Source organism: Columba livia, chromosome 1, assembly GCF_036013475.1.
Source record: "Columba livia isolate bColLiv1 breed racing homer chromosome 1, bColLiv1.pat.W.v2, whole genome shotgun sequence".
Taxonomy (NCBI): domain Eukaryota; kingdom Metazoa; phylum Chordata; class Aves; order Columbiformes; family Columbidae; genus Columba; species Columba livia.
In genome coordinates this window covers 210,749,535-210,775,723 of record NC_088602.1, presented here as the reverse complement: position 1 = coordinate 210,775,723, position 26,189 = coordinate 210,749,535, and the positions used below count along the sequence as shown (strand labels likewise).

The 26,189-nt window shown below is 47.9% G+C and overlaps 2 protein-coding genes and 1 long non-coding RNA gene across 14 annotated transcripts in view; 2 read left to right on the top strand and 1 right to left on the bottom strand.

Annotated features, from left to right (window-relative positions):
* Nucleotides 1-5,833: 5,833 nt before the first annotated feature.
* Nucleotides 5,834-13,561, top strand: SMKR1 (small lysine rich protein 1). 6 transcript variants are annotated; one of them, XR_010469732.1, is made up of 5 exons: nt 5,834-6,016; nt 6,406-6,504; nt 8,423-10,324; nt 12,414-12,568; nt 13,384-13,561. XR_010469732.1 is itself a non-coding variant. In XM_065049390.1 (3 exons), the coding sequence occupies exons 2-3, from the start codon at nt 6,502-6,504 to the stop codon at nt 8,621-8,623; spliced, it is 204 nt and encodes a 67-aa protein (XP_064905462.1). In that variant the 5' UTR covers nt 5,834-6,016; nt 6,406-6,501; the 3' UTR covers nt 8,624-11,242. The 6 variants fall into 6 exon arrangements, 3 of the variants coding, with proteins under 3 accessions (XP_064905462.1, XP_064905463.1, XP_064905464.1); XR_010469733.1 differs by lacking the exon at nt 13,384-13,561 and having other exon boundaries at nt 8,423-10,096; nt 10,253-10,324; nt 12,414-12,542; XR_010469734.1 differs by lacking the exons at nt 12,414-12,568; nt 13,384-13,561 and having other exon boundaries at nt 8,423-10,096; nt 10,253-11,242.
* LOC110360070 (uncharacterized) lies at nt 7,817-22,283 on the bottom strand. 3 transcript variants are annotated; one of them, XR_010469736.1, is made up of 4 exons: nt 21,269-22,283; nt 19,579-21,178; nt 12,457-18,415; nt 7,817-10,918 (listed from the first exon to the last, which is right to left on the bottom strand). It is a non-coding gene; the product is annotated as an uncharacterized LOC110360070 (long non-coding RNA). The 3 variants fall into 3 exon arrangements; XR_010469737.1 differs by lacking the exon at nt 7,817-10,918 and having other exon boundaries at nt 12,569-12,708; nt 13,300-18,415; nt 21,269-22,279; XR_010469738.1 differs by lacking the exon at nt 7,817-10,918 and having other exon boundaries at nt 17,534-18,415; nt 19,771-21,178; nt 21,269-22,233.
* An 82-nt stretch (nt 22,284-22,365) lies between these two features.
* Nucleotides 22,366-26,189, top strand: part of NRF1 (nuclear respiratory factor 1) — a 72,654-nt gene continuing 68,830 nt past the window's right edge. For 3 of the 5 annotated variants that reach the window (XM_065049384.1, XM_065049383.1, XM_065049385.1), the window contains exon 1: nt 22,388-22,580. Coding sequence is in view for 1 of the 5 variants with exons in the window: in XM_065049382.1 (XP_064905454.1) it covers nt 22,374-22,580 (207 nt within the window). In the remaining 4 variants the exon portion in view is untranslated. Of the gene's footprint in view, nt 22,581-26,189 lie in introns of all 5 variants that reach the window. The other 2 variants (XM_065049382.1, XM_065049386.1) reach the window with 2 other exon arrangements.

Sequence of the window (26,189 nt, the reverse complement as noted above, 5' to 3'; positions counted from 1 at the left end):
CGTTCATTTACTTCAGCTTTTTTGCTTCCTGCGCCTTAATTTAAATGTTTCCTTTGCTACTTGTTTTTAAAGGGCAAAACCATCCCTGACGAACCGATCCATAAACTCAGCTCTGAGCCCTGTGCATCTCCACTCTGCTGAGCCCGACATACTTTGGATGTTCTGTTCCCATGTATCTATAGAAATCAAAGAAAGAAAAGCAGAATTAGCGGCTGTAGATGTCTTCGCAGTGTTCGTGCTCGTTAAAAAGTTGTTTTAAAGTAAAATAAAGCAAGCAGTAAGGCGTGAAATACGGACACACAATCTATGGTGGAAGCGCAGTGCTGCCTTTGGGGATCCCAGAACTGGGAGAGCTCTGTCGCTCCGGACAAAGCAATTCAGCCTTTGTATTTAGTTCCTTCTGAAAAATGGCATCTAGCATCTCCCTGCTGGTCATATGTAAAGATTAAATAGACACACATAAATAAATTAACAACCCCCAAGTGGAGCTGGCAGACATCCGAAGGGGCTGTTGAGTGTTTCAGTAGCAGGAATGCAGTATAAACACTCCGATTTTCAGCATACGCTCAGATTCTGCGCTGGTGAGACCACATCTGGAATATTGTGTCCAGCTGTGGCCCCTCAGCTCCAGCAGGACAGGGAACTGCTGGACAGAGTCCAGCGCAGCCACCAAGATGCTGGAGGGAGTGGAGCATCTCCCGTGTGAGGAAAGGCTGAGGGAGCTGGGGCTCTGGAGCTGGACAAGAGGAGACTGAGGGGGGACTCATTCCTGGGGATCAATATGGAAAGGGGGAGTGTCAGGAGGATGGAGCCAGGCTCTTCTGGTGACAACCAGGGACAGGACAAGGGGCAATGGGTGCAAACTGGAACACAGGAGGTTCCACTTGACTATGAGAAGCAACTTGTTTGGGGTGAGGGTGGCAGAGCCTGGCCCAGGCTGCCCAGGGGGGTTGTGGAGTCTCCTTCTCTGCAGACATTCCAACCCGCCTGGACACCTTCCTGTGTAACCTCATCTGGGTGTTCCTGCTCCATGGGGGGATTGCACTGGATGAGCTTTCCAGGGCCCTTCAACCCCTGACACTCTGGGGTTCTGTGATTCACAGCCCAGGACTGGCTGGAAAGCTCAGGATTCTCTGGGGGGTGTTTTACCTCGTGTTTCCCCCCTGGTTGTTCAGCTGTTCCTCTGTGCGTTGTCCCGTCTCCTGACACAAGTGGTGTTCTTTATTTCCTGGTTAACCATATTACACCCCCAGTTGTATGATTCCTCCAACCCTTATGATTTCCCAACAACTGAGTGTGAATGTAAAGGAAATACTATCAACGCATCCAAATTCTTCTACTCTGAATGAACTAAGGCGGTGGCGGTAAGTGCTTCTTCAAAGAATCAAAAACTTCAAAAAGCCATTGTTATTTGCCTCAAAACTTGTTTCCCCCCCCCCGAAGCGTCTATTTCCCACAACGTTTACGTGGGGAAAAAATAACCAGTACACACAGAATGTTCGTTTGTCTGTATTTTGTATTTAAATCGTGTTTCATAGAAGATTTCCACAGCTTTTCAGTGGCTTCTGTTTTTACTGAGGCACAGAACACAAATACCAATTGGTGCCTGGATGTCTGGGTGGTAAAGGATGGTGTAAACTGTTATCTTTGAGTTGTATTTATTTCCGCCAGCACTACAAGTTCTGCTTCCTGGAGAACCTCTGGGTAAAATAGTAACTAGGGGAACGTGCACCTTTTAACTTAAAATATTTGGGTCTCATCATTTATTTATCACAAAGACTGTACTTCTGTTGAGATGCGCGACGTTTAATGAGAGTTTTGTGTGGGAAACGCAGGTTTTAGTTCACATTAATAAAACCTCTGGTCTCAGTACGGACTGAACTGAACTGGCCTAAACGCCACTTTAGCAGGAATAGAGGGAACCTCTATTTTAATGTTGATTGCACTTGCAAACAGATGTGGGCGACTCAAAAAACATCGTAATTTAAAGGCTTTCCCCCATGTTTCAGCAGTGTATTCACTGCAAGCAGGTAGCAGTTTAAAACTTCTTTACTTCACGGTGAGGCTTTTCTCCTTAAAAACCATATATCTCTCGGAAGAGCTAGGAGACAGCAATCATGAAATAATCATTTTGATGGAGAGCAAGAAAGTTTCAGAGCAAAGTTTGGGGTGGTTTCTGTACAGCCGAAGGCACGTCTGTTCTCTTAGCCCACCGTGGCTGTTGTTTCCGAATGCTCGTGGGGTCTCAGTTTCTGTCCTAATTGGTGCATGCAGAGATTTCTTTCTCTTTTTCTCAGCGTACAGGTGGTTGCTGAAAGTTCCGCTGTGGTTCAGTCGTTTTCTTCAGGACCTCAGTGCAGACTCTTCCCTTTTTAGCCTTGTTTCCTAGGGATATAAGACACGTGCGACTGCGCTATTGGTTCCTCACTCTTCTGTAAGCGGCTTTCAAATTGTTCAGCTAATTTCACGCAAATCTGAGTGAAGGATAAAAGGCCTCAAGGATATGAAGTTCCTTTCAGTGTTGTGAAAGTTGGCAGCAAGGCAGAGTGGCTGTGTAACTCCCCAGCTCTGGCTTTCATTCCATAGCTTATAGAACAACTAGTTGCACAAGTTATATATTATTAATTTGTCGGAGTGAGGAACATCAGACATTATTTATTCTCGCTCTGTTAAAAGGGCCATAACCTAAAATCCCTCTTTTTGTGAGTATTTTCATAAAAATGGTGACACTGAGCTGTCCTGACAGCTGCCAGAGCTAACGCGCTCTGTATTTATCCAGTCGCGACTACCACAGCGACTTTATGAGGCCAGGTTTGTTACCCTCTTAGTTTGCAGAAACATCCCTTAATTATTTATCAACACCTTGCCCGTGTAAACAGGAGCTTGTTTTGTGGCCATGTCCGAGCATCTTCACAAAATGCAGCACTCGACTGCACAGGCTGGTTTTTGTCTCCTTGATCCAACATTTCAGACACTTGTCACCGCTGTAATTCTTTGTAGCCTCAACAGTTGGTATAATGTGGTCTCTTGCCAGTTGTTCTTGCTAAAAGGCGATCACAAGTATCATTATGATTGCTTCTTTTATGCCGTGTGGGTTGTTGATAAAAATCACACAAAATAGTTTTCCCCTAAACGCAGTAAAAATCAAATATCCGACCATCTTTCTGGCTCCTCCTGGCGATGACGGAGATTTTGGGGCTTATTACAAACACAAATTTCCATCTCACGCAATTATAATAATTAAGAAGCATTTGGCTGTCGCTTTGGATGCTGTGATGTGGATGTTAGAAGGTACGTGGACTTGGTAAAGGAGCTTTATTAACAGCGATGAAAGAGTGAACATGTTTGGCTATGAATGCACAAGTACTGAAGGGGGACAACATTTCAGCAGTGGAAATGTTTGCAGGGACATCATTTCAGCATGAAAATAGAAATGGATGTGGAGAATGAGGCACGTTGGTGGGTAGAGTAAAAAGAGCTTTAATGAAGACTGATCAGAAGAACTCCTGGAAATGAGAACAAAACAAAAGCCCAATTAAATATGAAGAGAAATAGACACATCAGTGAAAGAAAGGACAGAGATGGGCAGGAGGAGATGTTTGAAGGAAAATAATTATCGAAAGGACACGCTGCTGGGGAAGGAACAACCCCAGGTTCCAGTGTAAGTTGGGGAATGAGCTATTAGAGAGCAGCGTAGGGGAAAGGGACCGGGGGGTCCTGGGGACAGCAGGGTGACCATGAGCCAGCACTGGGCCCTTGTGGCCAGTAAGGCCAATGGTACCTGGGGTGGGTTAGAAGGGGGTGGTCAGTAGGTCAGAGAGGTTCTCCTGCCCCTCTGCTCTGCCCTGGGGAGACCACACCTGGAATCTTGTGTCCAGCTGTGGCCCCTCAGTTCCAGCAGGACAGGGAACTGCTGGAGAGAGTCCAGCGCAGCCACCAAGATGCTGGAGGGAGTGGAGCATCTCCCGTGTGAGGAAAGGCTGAGGGAGCTGGGGCTCTGGAGCTGGACAAGAGGACACTGAGGGGGGACTCATTCCTGGGGATCAATATGGAAAGGGGGAGTGTCAGGAGGATGGAGCCAGGCTCTTCTGGTGACAACCAGTGACAGGACAAGGGGCAATGGGTGCAAACTGGAACACAGGAGGTTCCACTTGACTAGGAGAAGCAACTTGTTGGGGGTGAGGGTGCAGAGCCTGGCCCAGGCTGCCCAGGGGGTTGTGGAGTCTCCTTCTGTGCAGACATTCCAACCCGCCTGGACACCTTCCTGTGTAACCTCATCTGGGTGTTCCTGCTCCATGGGGGGATTGCACTGGATGAGCTTTCCAGGGCCCTTCCAACCCCTGACGTTCTGGGATTCTGTGAAGATGTTTTGAAAAGCAATTTTGAAAGTGGGAAGCATTAGACTTATTTGCCTTGAGCAGAAAGGGGTTGAGCTAATGGAAAACACCATTCTATCTTTCCAATGTGATGTGTTTGGGTGCCGGACCAGCCAAGTGCCGTCACCATGAACACGATGCAGACCTCTTTCTCAACCCAGGGAACAAACTTCTCTGTTGTAATCTGGAAATGTGATGTGTTTTCAAGAACAAGCTATAAGGCAGCGTAAAAAACATATGTTTCGGCTTGTTTTACTTATCACGGATATTTTTCTCTAGAAAATACTGTAATTTTGCTCTCTTTACTGTTCTCTGTTGCCATGAGTGGGATCCAGGAGAATGTGCTGTTCAGGGGAATTGCTTTGTGATCAGTGAGGAATATTGAACTTCATCGAGCCTAATGAGCTTTAAAATACGGCAAAGCACATCCTATGGGCAGATAAAACAAAGAAATACACTTAATAGCAGAGTCAATTATACAGTTAAGCGACGTTCTTTATTTTATCAGCGCTGGGAACGCTGGGATCACCCTCCATCAGCGCTCCGAAGGCTGGATGCTCTTGCGTTGCTTATACTCACATAATTATTACATATGCATTACAATTTTTGGAAATTTGGACATAGATCTACACTAAGAAATAATTGATGATGTTAGTTATAATTGCTTCGTTTCTTTCTTACAATACAACTGTTAATAATTAGTTGAATATAAACTAATCACTCTGCTTCTAAATAATGTATCGCTTAATCTTCTGTCTCCTTCTTGTCATGCAGAAGGATCTAAAACTTGAAAAATATCATTTTGCAGGTGGTCAGAAAGCACTTATCTCATGTCACTGGGTTAACGATGGGTACATCTTTTATAACTTAATCACAGCGTACACTAATTTGGCAGCTTCTCTTCACAGAGAGCAGATTTTGAGAGCTTAATGTTTGGGATAAAAATAAGCCCACGATCTAGGCAGACCCATGGCCGTGTGGGGCTTTGGCAGTAGCACAATTATGAGCTCCGGCTGATAATTTACACTTCTGCTTTTTGATTTCAGCACTTTGGGAGTGAGAGCCTGGTGCTGAGGGATGCAGAAGAGACACCCCTCTTCCATCCTTTCGTTTTTTGCCCACAAATAACAGGAATATTAATATAATAGCCTTCCGAACGCCAATCTTTCCCATAAGCTCCCCTCCTCCCACAACCTCCCCTCCTCCTCTCCACCCTAAGTTGTTGTGGTACTTTTTACTTCCTTCCCTATGACTTTTCGCTTTGGTGTTTTTGGCAGTGGGTGGTGCAGGCCCTTTTGTGCTATTTTTGTGCCTTTTTTGTGTTTTTTGGAGGGCGGGACGGCGGCGACAAAAACTCCCCTCAGCCCCGGAAAACCTTTTCCCGCCCTTTTCCTGAGGCGGCCGTTGCGATCGCAACGGGCAGCGCGCGCCCGCCCGCCTCGGCAGCTGATTGGGCGAGGGGCGGTGCGTCGGTGCGTGTCCCCGCCCCTTTCGGCTTCACTGCCTTCCACTGCGCATGCGTAGGGCGGGCTGCCATGGCAACGCGACGCGGGAAGTAACCAGGGAGGCTGTGCCTGGCGGCGGCGGTCGTCAGAGGAGTTCGCAACCCGTCAGCGGCCCCAGCCCCGGCCCTGCCGCAGGTACTGCGGTGTCTTTTGAGGTGGGGAGTGTGGGGGAAGCCCTGCACAGCTTCGTTTCTTCAGCTGTGGAGACAGGTCAGGTCCTGCCTGTGCTACGCGGGATGGGGCGGGGCGCTGAGGTGGGTCTGGAGCAGCCGGGTGAGCTCAGGTGCCTTTTGCAGGTCGCTGACACCGAGTTGAGCTTCAGGTTTTCCTTTCCCGCTGTCTAGTGTTGTGTTGTTAGAGAAAAACTCACAAAAAGGCTCAGGAGTCCTGGAATCTTGGCAGTTAGTGCATGACTTGATAGGTGGTTGTCTGCAAAGAAACACTTTTAGGGATGACACACCGCGACATGTTTGTGCAAGGGACTAACTTTACCTAATTCTGTTCTTTTCCCCCTTTAACTCTAGGGGGGATGATACTGATACGTTGCACCGTATGTGACCCACTGCGTGATCCTGTGTAAATCCACACAGCGCTGGCCGGTCTCCACTCAGTAACAGGACATGGTAAGATAGATTTTATTCTTTTGAAGTGTATTGATACTTATTTTTAAGAAAATTGAGTTAATATCCGAAAGGTTCCTTCCCAAGGCTGTGGGACATAAACTGCCCTGCCTGAATTCACGTTGTGTGCAAGTGTGCACCTGATTCTGATATTTTAGCTCTTCTTGCTGCTCGTGGCTACAGGCTGTAAAATTTTTGCACATATCTTATAAAGCCTCAAATCTTATCGCTTGTGGGCGAATGAAAATACTGCACAAACGTGGATTTCCCGGTACTTTTGGAGAGTGTTCAGGTGTCCCACTGGCTCGTACTTTAAAAACTCAAAAGAGTTTTGCACTTTTTTGCGCACTTGTTTCACACTTTTTTGCACTTTTTTTTTTTGCATTTTTTAAATTCAAAAGAGTTTTGTGCTCACAGTATCTGCTAGAGCCCCTGCTGGGGGTGTGTGGAGGGTGTGATCCAGGTGACTGGCTGAAAAACCTGACATAAGCATCTGTTAATCTGTGAAGTGTGCACATTCCAGCACACCATGTAGTCAATGAATTCTGCCTGATGGATTCTACAGAAAACACTTGTCACCGTCTCTAATACACGTCTGAGTTTATGCAATTTGCAGTCTGCGTGACTGTTTAGGAAACAACCTGCCCTCTGCTGCAGCTTGCACTCTGTATTTTCTGACTGTCTTTTTTTCCTTGTGTGGATATCGGGTCTGTGTGTTTTCTATAGAAATCTTGACTTTTCTGTACATATTCCTTCCCATTGTGTTCCTGGCTGATTCTGAAGATTGCACCCCTGGCTGTTCTCATACCTCAGAGCACAAATGTTTGTCTCTCTTAGGCTTAACAGTACAGAGCTGTAAAGACACTCCTTAGAATCGATACCACGAAAACTATTCTACATATACTTCCCCTAGTTTATGCCCAGCTGATAGTGACATGTGGCCTTTCTGGCTGTATCTGTGCTAATTCTTTCCAGTGAGTTGCTAGGATCTGTTTAATTCCAGTGTGCAAAGCCAGGCGAGTAACAGAAATAGACGGGCAGGATGGGTGAGGAAACAACCCAGGGAGTGAATGAGACTCGGGCACATCCATCTCCAAGGCAAGAGGGTGTTCAGGCACCAGCCCTAATCAGCTGGAGGTCACAGGTTTTGGCAACACCTCCTTCCTACACATAGAACAGCAGAGCTGCTCTTTAGATTTGTGTTACCGCTAATGGTAGAACAACAACTATATCGCAGAAAGGCCACAGCTGTAGGAACAAGACTTGCTTTTCGGGCTTATGATCCACCCGCAGGCCATGAACACACAACATAGGCTTAGTTTACTTCAGGATTGTATCAATGCATTAATTAAAAAATCAATTGAAAAGGATGGATGATTTCCATTTTGGGCAGAGAGAAGCACGGGGGAGCACTAACGAGCCGTGTCTGATGACTTTCAAGGTTCTTACAGCCTATAGAGCAAATATGGCTTTGGTGGAAGTTTTAATGCTTGTGAGTCATATATAAAATCACCACAAAGTACAGGAGTCTGTGGTGTGAGGGGCTCTGAGCTAAGCCTGCAAGCCAGGACTAAGATGTAATGAAACAGCTGTTCTGGGATATCTTAAGATACGTGAGACAATAAACATGTCGGATGAGAGGAAATGGCCTCAAGATGCGCCAGGGGAAGGTTCAGATTGGATATTAGGAAAGATTTCTTCATGGAAGGGGTTGTAAAGCACTGCAACAGGCTGCCCAGGGCAGTGGTGGAGTCACCATCCCCGGAGGGCTTGAACTGAAATAGAGATGAGGATCTTAGGGACACAGTTTAGCACTAGATTCAGGTTATGGTTTGACTTGATGATCTTAAGGCTCTCCTCCTACCAAAATGATACTATGATTCTATGACTGAGTGTTTTTGTGGTCATTTTCTCTCTGCAGGCAGGTAAAAGCAAACCCAAGCGTGGCAAAGGCAGAGGGTCCAAAAAGAAAGGGCAGAAGGGGCCGAAGGGAGCGGATATCTTCAGCCCGGCTGCCATGCTCAACGCACACTACATCTGCCACAACGTGCCCGCCTTCCTGGAGCTCCGGGGCTTTCCCTGGCCTGGCTCCACCAAAAAGAAGGGCAAGCAAAAAAAGTAACCGGAAAGCAAAGCTTTTGGTGCAAACCAAGCTCCCGAGCGAGGAAGAGACTCTCTTGCAACTTAGACTCATACTGACCCCTCCGCTGGTTAGCTCAAATATTTTACCTAAACGCTGTTGTGTCCATACAAAGACGCTCTTATTATAGCTCAAGCACGGGGTGACAAATGGTGACACTGTGCCATTGTCAGCTGTCAGCTGTGGCCCTTCGCCCTCCAGTTGCGTGTGGAATAAATCGTTGCCCCTCAGCAGTCGGAAGGGTTTGTGGTGGGGTTTGCTTTACCCGCTGTCGTTTTTTTACGGGTGGGACGTGCTCCCCAAAAGCGCTGCTGGACCTCCAGCTGCTTTAAACTTGAGCTCAGAAAGTGGATACCATGGTAAGATCGACAGCGTTAAGTATGATTTCTGTAACATCAGTTTATCTGTGTGGGAATCACCCACTCTCTGGGTCAACAGAGCCACGCGATGCCATCTAAAGGAAATGGTTACATTTGGGCAGATACGCAGAACTTGAAGTTCCAGCGAATTAGCACCAGCTCTCCTTTGGCTGTAGTGAAATCTGGAGCTCTGCCCTAGATATTGTCAGCGATGCTGTTAAGAGTTGGAGGTGATGATGAATCCCCGCCCCCAGGTCTCCTGTTTGAAGTCTTCAGTCTTAGTTCAAACATCCTGGCTAAAGACCACAAGCTCTGTGTTACCGTTCGGAGTTACTTTTCTCCATCTCCTCCATGTTTTTAGTGCAGCCCTTGGTAAACCTTACTGCTGGGTTTCAGTACTTGAAAAGAGCTTATAAAATGGGGACAGACTTTTTAGAAGGGCGTGTTATGACAGGACAAGGGGTGATGGTTTTAAACTAAAGGAGGGAGATTCAGGCTGGACATGAGGAAGGAATTGTTGCCCTGAGGGTGGTGAGAGCCTGGCCCAGGTTCCCAGAGAGGTGGTGGATGAACCATCCCTGGAGACATCCCAGGCCAGGCTGGACGGGGCTCTGAGCACCCTGAGCTGCTGAAGATGTCCCTGCTCATGGCAGGGGGGGAACCGGATGGTTTTGAAGGTCCCTTCAACCCAAACTGTTCTATGATTCTATGAAATTGTGAAGCAACATGTCAAGCAAAGCTGTACATCTCTCCCAGATTCTTGTACTGACTAACAGGATGTGGTGGAGTGACTGGGAGGGGTGAGGATGTGTCCTGAACAGGAAGGAGTACAAAAAGGCTGGAATTTTGGAGAGAGGGGCTAGTAGCTCAGCAAGGGGCTAGAGGAGATGCAAGGGGAGGTGTCCCAGTTCTGCGGGACGCCCGCGGGACTGTGAGCACCCCAGACAGCTCTCGCCAAGCGGCACTGTGATGCACAGGAAATATCACATCAGAATTTCAGTTGGTTTCTCAGGGCTGAAACATCTGTGGTGCTGATCGAGGCCATTGCTGATTGACTGAACTGCAGGAGGAGGTGCAGAGTCTTCCTGACTTCCAGGTAACATTATGTTATGGATAACAGAACAATTATAATGTGATCGACCCAAACCAATAAAGGCCCATAAAGCCTTATGTTGTTTCTCCGGCTTAAAATGTTCCCTCTATCAGGAGTTCTTGACCGGGTCAAATAATAGTTTTGTGGCATTGCTTTTAGGCCAACTACCATCATTATGGAGGCTACTGCACTGCACCGAGTTTGTTTCATCTCCATGTTAAGAAAATCAAGGTGGGTAATCCCGTTAACTTGCTAATTAGCCTGTAGTTGGCATGTTCTGCTGAATCAGATGCGGTTTGCAGTACCAGTTTGTTCTATGTTGAGCATCGACGTGTCTTCCTCAGCATTTCCTCATGTTCTTGCTTCCCCATCACCCCCCAAGAAGTCTCTGGTCATGGCACATACTTGCAAATATTTCCCCCAAGTATCGGCGTTCTAAAGCAAGAGATCTCTTGCAACCTCGGTATAGGGAGCTTTAAGAGACAGGTATTTCCAAGCACCGAAGTAGGATCTGCTTAAAATCCCGAGGCCGCCCCGCACCATTGTGGTTGGTTTGGGTCCTGGCTCAGTTTGCAGGAGCAGTTCAAGTCCCATCTCCCACCGAGATGAAGAACCGCGTTGCACAGCAGTTGCACGCAGGAGCAGCTGTTTGGGGAAGCAGCTTCCTTCTGGGCAACTTGTTCTCCAGCGCCGCGTCGCAGCGGTTTCCGCCGAAGCAGCTGTTATCTGATCCCACGGTTACACGTAAGCAAACCCATTTTATATCGGTGACAGACCGGAGCGACAATGATTTCGAGACCCCGGAGTTTTAGTGTGCGAAAGTTGCTGGAACAAATAGTGAAATATCACAATGTGTTCTCTCTTTGAAACAAAACAAATGTGATTTCTGCCTGGTGGGACTGAGCGCACCAGATGGCGACCAGTGAAGTGCAAAGGACAAAGACTCCGCTTTCTAGTGCATCTGAAAAGTTGCCATTCATTTCTTTGACAACAGATGAGAAAACCCGTCCAACCATCCCGAATTGAAAAATGAAACACTTTTTTTCCCTGCCTTTTTCCCTTTTACCTCTCTCCTGCCTTGATCTATCCCAATTTTGCATGTAATTCAGGCTCCCTGGTGGTTAATAAAGACCAACAGACATCTCTAAAGAAGAGTTTGGGCTTCAAATGGCTCAGTTCTCTATTTAATGTGTCATTTCATTGCCGCAGCTGTGCTGCCGACTTCTAAGGGACAATCTTTGGCTCAAGAGGACGCGACTTTACTGGGAGTCCCCGCTCCCGCGGGGTGACATTTGCAGGTATTTCTGGTTTATCACAACCTACAAGAGTCCGATTCTTCAACGGGCTTTTCTGCCTGCTGGGGTGCAGAGCTTGGCAGCTGAGTTTATGTTATAAAGCCCATTCTGCTCAAATCCATCAAGAATCTTTTAAGGGGAAACTGCAAGTTGGAGAAGCCCTTTGCTTTACGGGCACAGCGCAAAGGAACTTCGAGGCGTTATGTGCATCATCTCTTGCAGGGAGTTACATTTTTCTAGTGCTTGGAGTTATATTTTTGTAGTACTTGGGCTCCCTTTGGTTTCTCTATTACTGAGCAGTCGTGCTTTGGGGACACGAGGTTCACGTGGCCCGTAGGGACTTGGACACCAAAGTCCCGCTGCTAAAAATACACTGGATGTCGATGTGCGTGTTGGTGGGTGGGGAGGGGAGAGTCACAGGACGCTTATGGGATGTGAGTGTTGGCTATATATATATATATATAAAGTTTAAAAACAGGTATTATTCACCACATTTGGTATTAGAATATTTCAAGCTGTGTATCAACAGTCTCCCCCCTTCACTCTTTCCTTCGGTCAGCATTTCTGTATTGCCTGGAATCCCTTATTTCTTACACTAAGAAAAGCATCGTGGATCTTTAGGATTCATAAAGCTTGTATCTTTATGTGTCATTTCTCATTTTAGGAAATGCCCTGGCTGTTATTTCCCAACTTCAGGGGGTGATACCCGAGGGCTCTTTTGCTTATAACCGGTGTCTCCATAATGAAGAGGTTACTATGGTGAATTTTCAAAGAAAAACTTTCACCCTAAACATACATTCCAAGTTGGCACTAAGTAGTGTCAGCAGAAGTAAATAAAATCCAGTTTTCAGTGGGTTTACTCCTGTTAACTAGTTTTTCAATATCGTGGTTCCCCACTGTCCTTTCTTATGTCCTCCAGGAAGATGAAAGTCCAATTTTACTCTCTTTTTAGAAGCCTCTATTTCAAGCTTTCTGTTTATTAAAAGAAAAAAGCACAAGTCATTTCCCCCCCTCTCTTTTCCCAGAAATTGTACAAAAGACCAGAAGGAACAACAGACTGAAACTTACAGGACGTTGCTGTCTGCGAGGTGCCGTCCGGCCACCACGACACCCGCAAGCATCGGGGTTTTCCATTTCGGACGCTGCGATGGTTTCGTTACATCCTAGCGCGTTATTCACGGTATAATGACCCAGCTGCTGGTAGTTTGCTAAAGACGTTCAGTGAGTTTGGGAGTCCTGCTTCTGGCAGATGCTTTTGAGGATCCTTTTAGAAGAAGCTTCTAGTGCCTTCCCACCCCAACAGCCTTGGGGTTGAGAATCCTGGGGAGAAAATACCTTTTTCCTTTAATTTTCTTGGTTAGGCTGCACATAATTTCGTTAAAGTAAGAACTATAATTCTAAAATAAAACAGAGTCTTTTAAGGATGCAGCGTTCCTTCTAGGCTGTTGCTATATGACTTAGGAGAAACAGCCAAAGGGATTTACTGTTAAGGTCTGATATATTTACGACTAAGCTGAAGTAAATTGAGTGTGAAATCCTTTTTATGCAAACGATTGGCTTAGTGTCAGCATTTCTAGCTGTAATCGGCACTAAAAGAGAGAAATGTTTAAGAAAAATGAGGAAAATATTTAACGCAACACATGGTTCTAATGTCTTCTTTGGAACGGCCATTATTATATGCCATGAAGGGAGTAGTTCGCTTGAACCAAATGCTTTAAAAGCTCACCTGTAATTACTGCTGAACGTTAGAATACTTTTGAATATTGAAATCGCAAGTGATAGGCCAAGCGCTCTTATAATCTAAAAGACCCAAACGAACCTTTTTAATGTTGGCAGGTAGACTGGAGGACAGGGATTCTGGGACAAGAGCAAAAATAATGCTGTCTAGTGCAAGCTGAAAACGAGATTTACCCTCACAAAATAGTTCTTCTCTCTCAGGGTGATTCGAGCAGGTTGTACATCTCTTGAGGGCTCCTTTTCCATATCACTTAACAGGAGGTGTCTTGGGTGAAGTACAGAAGACAACCACGGCGATGAGTTCCCCGTGAACACTGACATGTGGAACCAGGAGCCATGAGGTTTGAATTCCAGTTGGGTTGGTTAAGTAAGGGGTTTTCTGGAGTTTTCTCAGCAGTGATACTGTCAACACACCTAAAAGAGACTTAAAACATGGGTCATCTCACCTTGCTTTGCACGTCTAAGCCGGATCTTGTCATGCTGGGCTGTCCTTACAGATAAAAGGAGATGGGAAACGGGCACGTGAGGCACGGTCGCTGCTGGACCCGAAAGCCTGATGTTTGTCACACTTATGGCAAACCACTCATTCCTTAAAGTATTTCATTCCTGGAAAAATTAATGCATTATCTATGACTTTTTTCACCTCTCTTGGTCTGAAAAAAACGTTTGTAGAATAAATCGGCCCCCAGTTCATCATCGGATGGACGTACTGTCATAGTACATGATGTAGCACTTTGCATGTTGAATAGACAGTTACAACTACTTGGATTGCTCGTTGCGTAGCAGGAACAATCAGGCTCCCTTCTCGTTTGCAGAAAATGTTGTCTGTGGTATCTTCTGTGGGTTTCTTCCTGACAGCAGTTCAAAATGTCACGCGGGTTGAAGCTGCAATATGGTGGAGACAATGTCTGTTCTGCGTCATTTGCTTTTGATGATCCTGGGAGCTTCCCATCCTTGATTGAATGCATCCTTCTCTGGCAATGGTTGTGGAGGAGCAAGTGGGAATGCTCTGCATGTGGAAGATTATTTTCCATCAGAGAAGAGGAGGGGCCTGTTGAGAATATCTATTTCATGTCTGTAGAGTTTGATTGGGTTGTAAACAGATTTTATCAAGGCCCAAAGGCAGAAGTGAGGGCTGGATGATGTAGATGAATGGTGTCATGTTCCTAGTTTTCTTAAACTGACCTTTCTATGGAAAACGAGTTATTAATATCTTGCAACATCGGTTGCTTCAGAAGAAAGCTTCCTAACTATGGTTGGTGTTGGTGTAAAGCTTCTGACATGACTTGCAATTTGTTTATTGGCACAATGCTTGGAGAAATGATAGGAAGAAAAAGCCAGCCCTTATGAAATCACTGCTGTTTCTAACACTGTTGATAGTATTGCCTCCTCTAGCAATCTCGATTTTTTAATCTCACCTTGTGCTTTGGCTCTTCGAGACAGGCAAAGCTTTATGGAAACGTAAAGCTGAAGCTCCCAGACCAAGTGAAAAGGCGTTTTCTGCTGGGGTGTATGGCAGCTTTCCACGCGTGAGGCTCTTTGCCTCATTCCAGTATAACCGTGAGCTCACCGCGGTGTCCGACTCCTCTCAAACGGTAGGGCCTGAAATGGTGTCCTTGAAAGCAAGAGTCCTTCTTCTGTCACTTGTTGCTTTGCTCCTTTGCTCCTTAGATACTTTATCCAGGAAGCCCAGCACCTTCCGAAAATAGATACAGTATTTTGGGAGTATCTGATAATTATAGCTTGCCCTTTGGGAACTGCCCAAGCAGTAGCTCCGTTTTCTTAGAAATTACACGTTTTTATTGGTTCCTCATCCTTTCCCATTGCCTTATGGTTGTATCATTTCGGTTGCCATCACCAGAAAGCAGATAGTAGAATAGGAAACATTTCAAGTTCTTACACTGGTAGTTGATACTTTGCTTTTCTTGCCTAAGCCATAACCCACAGCTCCTGATCGTCTTTACGACGATCTCTTATGAAGTGAGGATTGTTCTGTCTCCTTTTTCTTAAAACTCCTTGCTTTCAGCTCTTCAGGGTAAGAAAGTGCACTACTTTCAGCCTTTCATTCCTTTGTTGCATTTTTAAAACCTGTTATACTTGTTGCTTTCCTCTGTGCTTCACAATGCTCCTGCTTCATCAGCACAAGGTGACAATTAACACCTCCGACGTGCAGATTTTCTTCTCACATGTTGCTACATGAGAGTTGTAAAACTGAGACTCAGGGGATTAATTTTCCCCTAAATCTAAATGTCTGCACCAATGCCTGGACTAGTCTTGATTCACAGAGTAAGAGCAGGATGTGATTCCTCTGATTAAATGTATGCGGAGGCTTAAAGCAGCCCCGAGTTTCTTGTTTAGGGACAGGAACTTCTAGTGAGACCTGTCCACGTTTAGACAAGGTTCTTAGGGACATGGTTTAGTGCTAGAGTTAGGGTATGGTTGGACTCGATGATCCTGAGGGTCTCTTCCAAGTGAAATTATGATTCTATGATTCTATACCCACCGTGATATATAAGATTTTACTGAAAAAGCAAATTCAAAGTTAGTGTGGATACAGAAATGTAAGTTCCTCACAAAGTGAGGAGTCCAGGGAAACCAATATGGCTGTGGTTTGGGGGTTCTAGAATCAGAGAATCATAGAAGAGTTTGGGTTGGAAGGGACCTTTAAGGGCCATCTACTCCAGCCCCCTGTGATGAGCAGGGACATCTTCAACTCCATCCGTTTTTCTCATTTTTTCCCCAAATAAAGCATAAGCCAGCCAGCTGGAGCCTGTTCACAATGCCGGGGGCTGAAAGTTGCATGGAGAACAGAAATTGCTATTGAATCTCTTGCTGTGCTGCAGCAGTGATATCCCCGACGCTTTTCCCATCCCTTAATCCTGATGTTTAGTATCTTATGGGAAGTAAGAGTTGTCTAGAGATTGGGATTTGAAACTGAAGATCTGGAAATGTGGATCCCCCTTTTGTGAACAGCAGTTCCTGAAGAATTTGGGGTAAAGGCCGTAAAAAGGAGTATCAGAAAACTTAAAAACTTCCGTGACTCTGGTGTCTTGAACGATGAGGGTAAAACTGTGTGAGATGTTCTCTCTGTCTAATCTTCCGTTCAAAGGAAACCAGCCCGCCGGCGCCTTTTGGGCACCCCTCTTCAGAGAGCAAAAATACCTCCTGACTTCAGTGCAGCGGTATCTTAGACGTGGAGGAGTGGAGCGCAGCGAGACGGCTCCTTGGCGAGGAAGCACAGTCGTCTTGAGCTTATCGCTCCCGCGCAGTTGTAGACTCAGCCCTGCTAATAATAGCCGAGTGGGACTGTGCTCAGACGGCTGACCCAGCTGGGGGAAAACCGCCTTGCTGTTATGCAGTTTAGGCGAAACTGCCTTGAGAAACAAAGAAAAGCACATCATAAATATCCAGCTCGGTGTAATCCCTCTTCAGTGGCTGCTGGGGGAATTGATTTCCTTAAGAAAAGCAGATTGGACCTGAAGGAATATCTCGCAATGAGCGGATTTGCAGCCCTGTGCAAAAGGCGTTGCAGCAGCACGTTATTTGGAAGGACTGTATGCTACGGTCTGTGTTAAGAAAGCGGCAGCTGGTTTAAGGAGGTGTCACCGCAGCTCGCTGGAGCAGCACTGGCCCAGTCCCACAATTTAGAACTGGGCTTATCAAGTGCTCCAGCAGCAGCGCAGAGCTGGTACGGGACAAGCCTCAGCATGGAAAGGGCTGTGGGGCATTGGAACAGGCTGCCCAGGGCAGTGCTGGAGTCACCAGCCCTGGAGGGGTTTAAAAGGTGTTTAGACAAGGTTCTTAGGGACATGGGTTAGTGCTAGAGATGGTTAGCTTATGGCTGGACCCGATGATCCTGAAGGTCTCTTCCAACCGAAACGATTCTATGATTCTATATTATCTTCAGGCTCTTCACTCTGTCCCATGTTGCACTGTAACCCTGGACAACTTTAGATGCTTTTCATATCCTGTGCAGAAAAACAGAAAGATCAGTGTACGCAGAACTTAAACGACTTTTGAGCTGAAAACATCTGAGGAGTGTGTTTATATACAGTAGCACAAAGATGAAGAGCTAGGTATAAGGATCTAAACTGAAGAGACAGGATATTGAGATGAAAGAGCAGAAATCTGTATTTGCAGGGCCCTGACAGGCTCTGGGAGATGCTGCAGGAATCCACTATCCTGCCAGGAGCAGCTCTACGGAGTGATTGCACCTGTGAAGATTTTGGTGATTATGCAAACTATAACAGCGCTTTTAATCACAAGAATCCACCCAAAACTCAGACTCAGCTTTGGGCTAATCTGGCTCCAGAAAAGCTGTGGCAGCCAGAGCCCAATCAAGGCTACTTATAACAAACCCATTGCATTATCAACATTCTCCTCAGAGTACTGAAAAGCAGCCTGCCTCTTTATAAGCCGTGCAAATCTGCTTTATTGGACATTATTGAACAATCCACGTTGCAAAGACTCATATTAAAGGAAAGAAATGGATGCAATTTTTTAAATCTGAAAAAGAGGGAGAGGAGGAAACAGCTGAGCAGCTGCGTCTGCAGCCTTCACCCCTTCAGTCTGCACTGCAAATGTTTAAAAACTGCTCAGTCAGTTCAGCTAAATCATCAGGGTGTTTCATTTACAGCATAGTGGGTGAATCACTTGCTTTTCTCTGGGATAAAGATGAATCAAAGCTCCATATGAAAGAAAAAAGACCCAGCCACTTTTTCCCCCCTGATGATACAAGATGCCAGGCGGCTGGGGTTCCACCTCTTCCGTCGCTCGCAAGCACAGGCAGCCAAGAAGTCCCAATGGGCAGCAGATGTTGTAACTCGGAGGCAGCTCGGATGTTTTGCGGCAAGCAGACCCTGCAGAGAATTGCTGCCAGGAACGTGTCTTCTGCTGCACGGCCACGTGCGGCTCCTTCATCTCCAGCATGCCAGAGATCATCTAAGCCCAGGAAGGTATGAGATTCTTGGTTGTTGTAATGTCTGCTGCCATAAAATAAGCAAGAGTTGGTGTGTTTAGGAAGTCTTTTTGGAGAAATGTTCCTTCTCTCCACATTGGCTTAGCTGACCCGAGCAACGTGTTGGACTGACCTGGTCTACAAGATGTGCTAAATGCGCTACTAAGGGCATGTGTCTCCTCTCCCTATGAAAATGTAATTTCTGTTTGTGGTCCTTAAAGGTCAATAGTACTTTTTCACACTTGCACACGTGGTTGTAACGCAGACACCCTCCCACAGAAGAAAAGTCTTCACTGGAGTTAGGGCTCTTGTGCCCAAACCCAACCGTGGCACCTGAAAACACACAAACCCTGTGACCCAAGGTTGGTGGCACTTTCTGGCCAAAGTCCAAAGGTCACTTAAAACTGTTGGTGATAACCCACCCATGTTACAAAGCAGCGCCAGCTAACGGACCCAGGCACCCCGTTCCCCTTGTGCTTTCCTGTGCATCTTTTCCTAAGCAGTCCTTCCTTGTTACTCATCTGTTTAATGCTCTGTCCCAGAAGTCACCAACCAAAGACAAGGTGATCTGCCAAAACACCCTGTCCAGTGTTCTGACCTCTCTCCCACTGCCTCACAGCGCCTGAGCTGACACATCCAGCTGGTAACTTATCACATTGTCCTCATGTTATTCCTTCCACATTTTCTCTTCCCAGACCCGGGATGTGGACAGGCGAACCCTTCCGGGCCTGCCCTGTCACCAGAGCTCCTTTCCGCAACCTGCACCACTGTTCCCTCCCCAAATGCTGGATATATGTCCTGACCAGCCTGTGACAATCCCATGGGTGCATGGGCCAGGCTCCCTACCCTTTTGCTGGCCAAATGGACATTTGTAGGTGCAGATAGTCTTTTCCCAATCCTTTTCATATAGGATTATGCCTCTGTGACACAGCACAGCCTGTATCTCCATGAGAACCTGGGGAGACATGCTGATGCTCATTTCAAAGAGAAAGAGTTTTCTCGTACTGGGAAATGTTACCTCTCTGAAGGACCTCTCTGGTACATCCCAAATGAACATCCATCCTGTTTGCTGTTGAGAGGCTTTGGTCCTCTCCTCTCCCCTCCCCTCTCCCCTCTTCCCTCTTCCCTCTCCCCTCCCCTCCTCTCCCCTCCCCTCCCCTCCTCTCCCCTCCCCTCCCCTCCCCTCCCTTTCCTGTTGAGAGGCTTTGGTCCGGTCTCCCTCCCCTCCCCTCCCCTCCCCTCCCCTCCCCTCCCCTCCCCTCCCCTCCCCTCCCCTCCCCTCCCCTCCCCTCCCCTCCCCTCCCCCTTCTTTCCCTTTTCTCTCTCTCCTCCCTAAAAGCACTTTGAGAGGGGTGGAAAGAAAAATAAGCATGTGCAGCAGCCACAGTCCCAGCACACTGAACAGCCACTGACTCACAAACGTGCACTTCCACAAGCCCATAGTTCGCTCTGCCCATCCCAAACCCATTAGCAACATGTGGTTTGAAAATACACACCTGGATGGGACCCTGAGACGTCATGTCATCCTTCCCTCTCCCTGAGGCAGGAGCAACTCTAGCTACAGCATTCCTGAGTGGTATTTTGTCTGACCTGTTCTTAAAACCTCCAATGGGAGAGACTCCAGAGTGTCCCAAAGCTTTTCCAGTATTATCACATCCTACCATTATGAAATTTTCTCGGTGGCTCACCAAAATTGACCTGCCCGTGATGTACCGGGGCGTGATCTTCCTCCTGCAGAGGTTCTGTGTCACCGTGGGTCACACCAGGCCCCTCGGGTGGCACGGTCCCAGGTCTCAGTGCTTGCGACGCTGCTCCAAAACCGCTGATTAGCACGGGGGAATTCCGCCGCTGTCACAGTCCGCACCAGCTGCCTCCTTGGCAAGGCACCCGGAGCAGCGAGCCCCGGCCAAAACACCTTCGCGGCTCCGCAGCAAAACTCACAATCATCTCAGCAACTGGCGTAAGTCATTATTTGGCTTTGATCCACGTTTTGTACCTACGGGAGGCCAACGACAGAAATCCAGAGCATCCAAAACTCAGAGTGATTAAGTCTAAGACGACACGAGAAAAGCAGGGGCGTTGTTTTCCCCACAACGCGCACGTGGCAGCAAAGATCCCCAAAAAATGCAGGAGCACCATGGAAGCGACTCTGCAGAGCGGACAGTCCGTCCCGAGCCGACCTGACGCGGGCGCCAGTCGCCCCAGATGGCTCTGCAGACCAGGGACACCGGTTTGCGTTTGATTTCCACGCCGTGCTTTCCATATCCTTGCATCTTCAGTTGGGTATAGTATGGTCACCGCGTCCTGCCCTAAGGAGTCATCTATCAAGATGATCTTTTGAGGTCCCTTCCAATCCCAAACATACTGTGATACTTGTAAAGTGAAAAAAAATCTGTGGCTGTGCTTCACGTCACCTATGGGATGAAGTTATTCCTGTATTTTCTGTATTTGCCTATCATTAAATTTGCAGAATGCAGTGAGCTGGCATGCACATCCCCTTTTACAGGGGCTTGTGCCACATCCTTTGAGGGAAGTTGTAAAATCCCAGTGGCGGATATTAGTATAATGACAAAAATGTTATCATTTTTAGTACAATGACATTCCACAATGACATTTCTACGAGGAGCAGAGGGTAGGCTGATGTCCTGAAGTAAAACAAATTACATACATTCTATGCCAACAAAAATAAAGTTATGATTGCCCTACTGCATTTTTGACCCGCCAGAACTCGAGCACAGAGTGCACAATAAACACATCAGATCCTTAATGAGGGAATATTACTGAAAATATTTTGCTTTCCAGCCTGCTCTTACCAAGCTTGTGTTAAGTTTTCTCCTAGCTGTACTTCCCATGTTGTTCTTTAGGTGTGGAGAAAACATCTTAAACTTGACAGTTTTGGTTCACCAGACTTCACGTCCCATCTTAAGCCTCCCTCCTACAAAACACGGATTTATACTTGGTTTTATTTCCGCCGTCTCGTTTTCCTGCTGGGTTTTAAATCCTTCTCCTTCATATTTCAGGTTCCTCCTGAAAATCCAGGGGCAGCCTTTGAATGCGAAAACCTTCTTCCGTGATCCTAATAGATGCCTTGGAGCCCTAATGCAGTAATAAAAGAAATTATCAGCGTCCATATATCACGAAGGGTAATTAATAGGGCTAAGCCGAATTCATTTGATTGGTACCCACCGGGTGGTGCTGGAAACGAGAGGCTTTGTGGCCTGTTTGTGTCCAGGGCACAAAGCAGGTGGCCGGGCTGCCAAGGCTCTTTTCACCGTTTGTTTTCCACGAGGAAGGGAACCAAGGCGCGTTTCGGAGCAGCCCCAGCTGCCTCGAGCGGGCGGTGAAGATTTACAGCTCCAAACAGATGCCCCGCACGCACCCGCCCGACGTCTCGGTTTGATCTTTTCTATCTCATTTTATTTTTTTAACCCAGATTAGCTCAGCAATGTGGTTTCTCCCACCCCGAAACCACCAGGGCGGTACATGGCATTGAACTGAACTGGTGAAATAAACTTAAGAGCAGAGTCCATGGTACCGTCAAGCGACGTCCTTAATTTTATCAGCGCTGGGATCACCCTCCATAAGTTCTCCAAAGGCTGGATGTTCTTGCGTTGCTTATATTCACATAATTATTACATATGCATTACAATTTTTGAAAATTTTGACATACATATATACTAAGAAATAACTGATGTTAGTTATAATTGTCTAGTTACTTACATCTATTAATTATGAGTTAAATATAAACTAAGCACTCTATTTCTAAACAATGTATCACTTAATCTTCTGTCTCCCTCTTGTCATGCAGAAGAATCTAAAACTTGAAAAATATCCCTTCGTTTTGCAGGTGGTCAGAAAGCACCTATCTGATGTCACTGGGTTAACGATGGGTACATCTTTTATAACTTAATCACAGCGTACACGAATTTGGCAGCTTCTCTTCAGTACAGGCAGGAAATCCATCGACGAGCAGCAGGCTGGGATGTTTTTAAACACTTTTCCACAGAAAAGCGCGCTTGGGAGCGCAGGCCGGGCCCGGTGCCCCCGCGGCTCCCCGCTGAAGGGGAGAACGGGCGCGACCTCCCCAAGATGGCGCCGATGGCGCCACCGCCCCCTCGGCCCCTCCGCGCCCGCACTCCCTGCAGGGGACGCGCGCCGCGACCTCCCCAACATGGCGCCGCCGGCCGGCCGCTCCCCGCCGCCGCCTCCCTCGCCCCTCCGCCGCCCCGACCTCCCGCACATGGCGCCGCCGCCGCCCTCGCCCTCCTCATCATGGCGGCGGCGCCGGGCTATGACGCCATACGTCCTCCTCCCCCCCTCTCTCCCTCTCTCCCCCGGCCTCCTCCCGCCGCCGCCGCCGCCGCCGGTCCCCGCCTCTCCCGCTCGCCATTGCGGCGGCTCAGGGCGAGCCGCGCCGCGTCCCCGCTCGCCTCCCTCCCCGGCCGCCGCCCGGCAGAGGCTCCACGGCGCAGGCCCGCCGCAGCGCAGCCGCTCTGAGGTGAGTGTCCTACCGCGCAATCTCCCAGCTCCTCCAGCCCCGGCGCAGCCGCAGCAACGCGGGGGCCCCCGCCGGCCGCCCAGGCACCCCCGGCTCCGGCTCCCGCGCCTCCCCTCAGCGCCGCCGCGGGGCCGCCTAGGCCGCGCTAGGCCCCGCCGGGGCGGGGAGAGCGTGGCGGCCCGCGGGCCGCTCCCGCCCGGCCATGGAGGAAGGGGGGAGCTGGCGGCGGGGCGGCGGCCGCCGGGCCTGCGGGGCGCCGGGGGCCTCTCCCGGCCGCGGCTGAGGGAGCCCGGGGGGACCGAGCGCCCCCCGCCGGGGGGGCAGCGGGGACGGGGCGGGAGGGGAAGCGGGAAGGGGAGGTCGGGTGCGGGCCCGGGCCGGGCCGGACGGAGGCGGCGGGAGCAGGAGCGGGTTCCTCCGGGCCGCGCCGGGGAGGGAACTTGGGTCGCGGCCGCAGCCATTTGCGGGGCTTCTCCCTTTGCCCTTTCATTGCCCCCCCCTTTTTTTAATTATATTTTTATTTTCCTGACTGCAAATGGATGCCTTGTGGCAGCACCGCTGCCCTTTTGTGTACGGCCCGGCGAGCCGGGCAGCGGCTTTAAATGCTGTTAATCACACAGGTTTTTGGTTTTTTTTTTCTTTTTTCCCATTTAATATCCCCAAAAGGGGAAATAAGTCCTGTCTCTTTGTTCTTGGCTTATACAACATCTGGCTCAGGAGAGACCTGGCTTGTCGCTGAGGTGCTCAGGACCTCGTTGGTGTAAATAATAATTACAGGGCAGAAGTATTTGCCTCAAAAGCCTTTATACATCTGAGATTACTGAGTCGTAGCTTTTTTGCAGCTACAGATAATTTTCATAGCGTGGGGAGATGTTTTCTGTGCATGTCTTCAAGGTTTGGACCTCTGCTCGATTTTTGGGGGTTTTTCCCCCCTGCATTGGAACCATCTTCCTTATTTCCACGATTCAGGGTTTTTATGTTAGGAAGGGCTGCTCTGTTTTTTGGCTCCAGTGCTGCTCCCTTGCTGTGGTGCAGACGCGGTTTTAGACCCTGTTCGTGTGTCCTGGACGCTCCGAGGGGATTTTCAGTGTTGTGGTGGCTCTGGGCACTCGTTAATTTTACAGAGTTTCCTTGGTGACATCATGGCAACTTGTGTCCACCCGTTAGCAGCAGCGTTACCTTTTCTTCTGGTCCATCTGCATCACAGCTGCTCATTTTTAAAACCTGTTGTATTGAACTTCTAACGTTGGGGAAGTAGACGAGGGAGAAACTTTATGTTTTTAAGTTAGATTTTTGTGTCTATGGTAGGAGTGGGAGCAACAATTTTTATTGTCGAGGGGGAAAATGGAAATGTGTGACAGTGATGGTAACTTGGGAAAGGTCGGGGTGACACTGGGTTTCTTTAGAGTTTGGTCCATCTTGGATAAGTATTTAGTGTTTAAAGCAGCTCATGTAATTTTCTACATGTCTTTACTATTATAGAGTCTCGCAGTTGGTTTTTATTGTATTTTATTGTATCGCAGTTGTTTTGCAGAAACCTCATGCCATGTATGTGCAGGCTTTGCCGTGAGAGGCGTGGGCTCTGACCACAAACCCAGCGAGCTGGGGAACCCTCTGTCTGCTCCAGCGCGTGGTTTGTGCGGTTCTTACCGTTTCATATACTGCGTTTGACAAAGCGTGTGGCCCGACGTCCGTTCGCGTTCGTAGGTGGGATGAAGCGCAGGTCTCGTAAAGCGTCGCTCGTTGGCAGCCGGTGTTTGCAATGTGATTTTTGGCGTGGGGCGGCGAAAGCGCCGCCTTTCTGCTTAATGGAAATTTTTGCGCGGACCCCGTTAACTCGCGGCGTTTCGCACCTTCTGCGCCACACGGATGCTTCTCTGGAGGTAACTTGGCTTGTCTGCGCCGTGGAACACGCGTGTCATTTATCCTGACACACGTTTACGCTGCGGATGCGGATCGTGCCGTCCCAGCTGCGCTGCTCAGTGTGCTAGAAGAATACCCTGAACCTAAAAATAAATAAACCATCCTGGCAAAAACCAACTGTAGCAGCGAGAGCGCTTCTCCATAGCTCCATCGCGAGAACGTGTGGCGTAAAGTTGCTCATAGAGATTAAAATACGGTGAGCGAAGGCCACTTTGCTTCTGAGTAAGGTTGGCCATGTGGGGTTTTACACGCTGTCATAATTACGCTTCAGTTAATTGTCTCAGCTTTCCTGGACGAAAGCCCCGCGACCGATGGGCTGCGCAGGTGGCACCATTCAGACCGCAGGTGTTTTGGTGTGAGGACTGTTGGAATTTCGTAAGTTCTCTATCGCTCAGGAGCCTGAATCATCTTTTCTTAGACTTAAACCAGCCAGTTTCACTTCTGGCGAGCTCAAGCCTGGAAGGTTTCAGCCTCGTAAGTGAAAATAAAGAAGCACAAATGGCTGCGGGAGCCCAGGACAGGAGCACCGGGGCTGCCTTTAGTGTAAATTTTGCTTCTAGGCTGCATCATATCAAACTTGTGCTGCCACGTGCATGCACATGCACTGGGAATATTTCCATTTACCGCTTCCACCTGCTCTTCATTGACCAACCGAGGGAGATTTCCAGCCAGCTTCCCAGTCTCTTGAAGGCTTTGGGAATTATTGCTTTTTTGCCTTACCATCCTACAATCTGGAAATGTATCCCCTAGGAAGGAAGCAGAGTCCAGTGTCTCTGCTGGGCCCCTGTGTCCCTTTTACCAAGAAAATCTTAATTCAGACTTTTATGGGTGCGAACGCTCCGTGCTGTCAGTGGGAACTGGTTTGTGTCAATGATATTCAGTGCAAGGAATACTGTAAAATTTAGCCTTGAGCTTTATCTTTTGCTGCTCCTGAAGTAGATCCATAGGAAAATAAAAATATAGTTAAGATTTTTTGTATTACTGATCACGTGCTACTCAAGTTATTTAATAAAGTGATTTAAAAATACACACCTTGGTCTTTTAAAATGACTTGTGCTGCATGGTGGGGATCAGTCTTTTCCGATGGAGTAGTTCCAGTAGTAGAAAGAGGGAAAACAATGCTGAGGTGGCACTTGAAGCAGGTCCTTGTTGTGACTCATGATGAACTTCGTTAGCGCTCTGATATGCAGCCATTTGTTAAGCACGCTTGTCTAAAATCCAGACTGGCTCCAGCCAATTGTAAATCAAAACTAAGAATAAAAGGTTGCACTGATTCCAGTTCGGTTTTCACACTCGTCCTGCGGAAAGTCTCCCAAACCACTGAAGATGCTCCGTGGGAAGGAGTCAGGTGACAGGTAGCGTGCTTTCTCGGCTGTGTTTTTTTGTGGTTAAAGGTAATTTATGGTGTTAACTGCAGTTGTTTGTGAGAGGATCCGTTTACCAGTTTCTCACGTTCCCGCTGTTGAATGCAGATGCTTCCCCCTGCCCCGATGTGTTTATCTCTTGCGTTAGTGAGGGACCCTGGGTGTCAGCTATTGTGAATCTCATTGTCTCGTTCTGCGTGTGAAATCCAAACCAGGTGAATATATCCCAGCAACCTCCTTGTTTTTCAAGTAATGCAAGCCATAAAATGTTGAGCATTATGAGCATCTTCTTTTTGTCCTTCCACCTGCAGCTTAAGCTTCC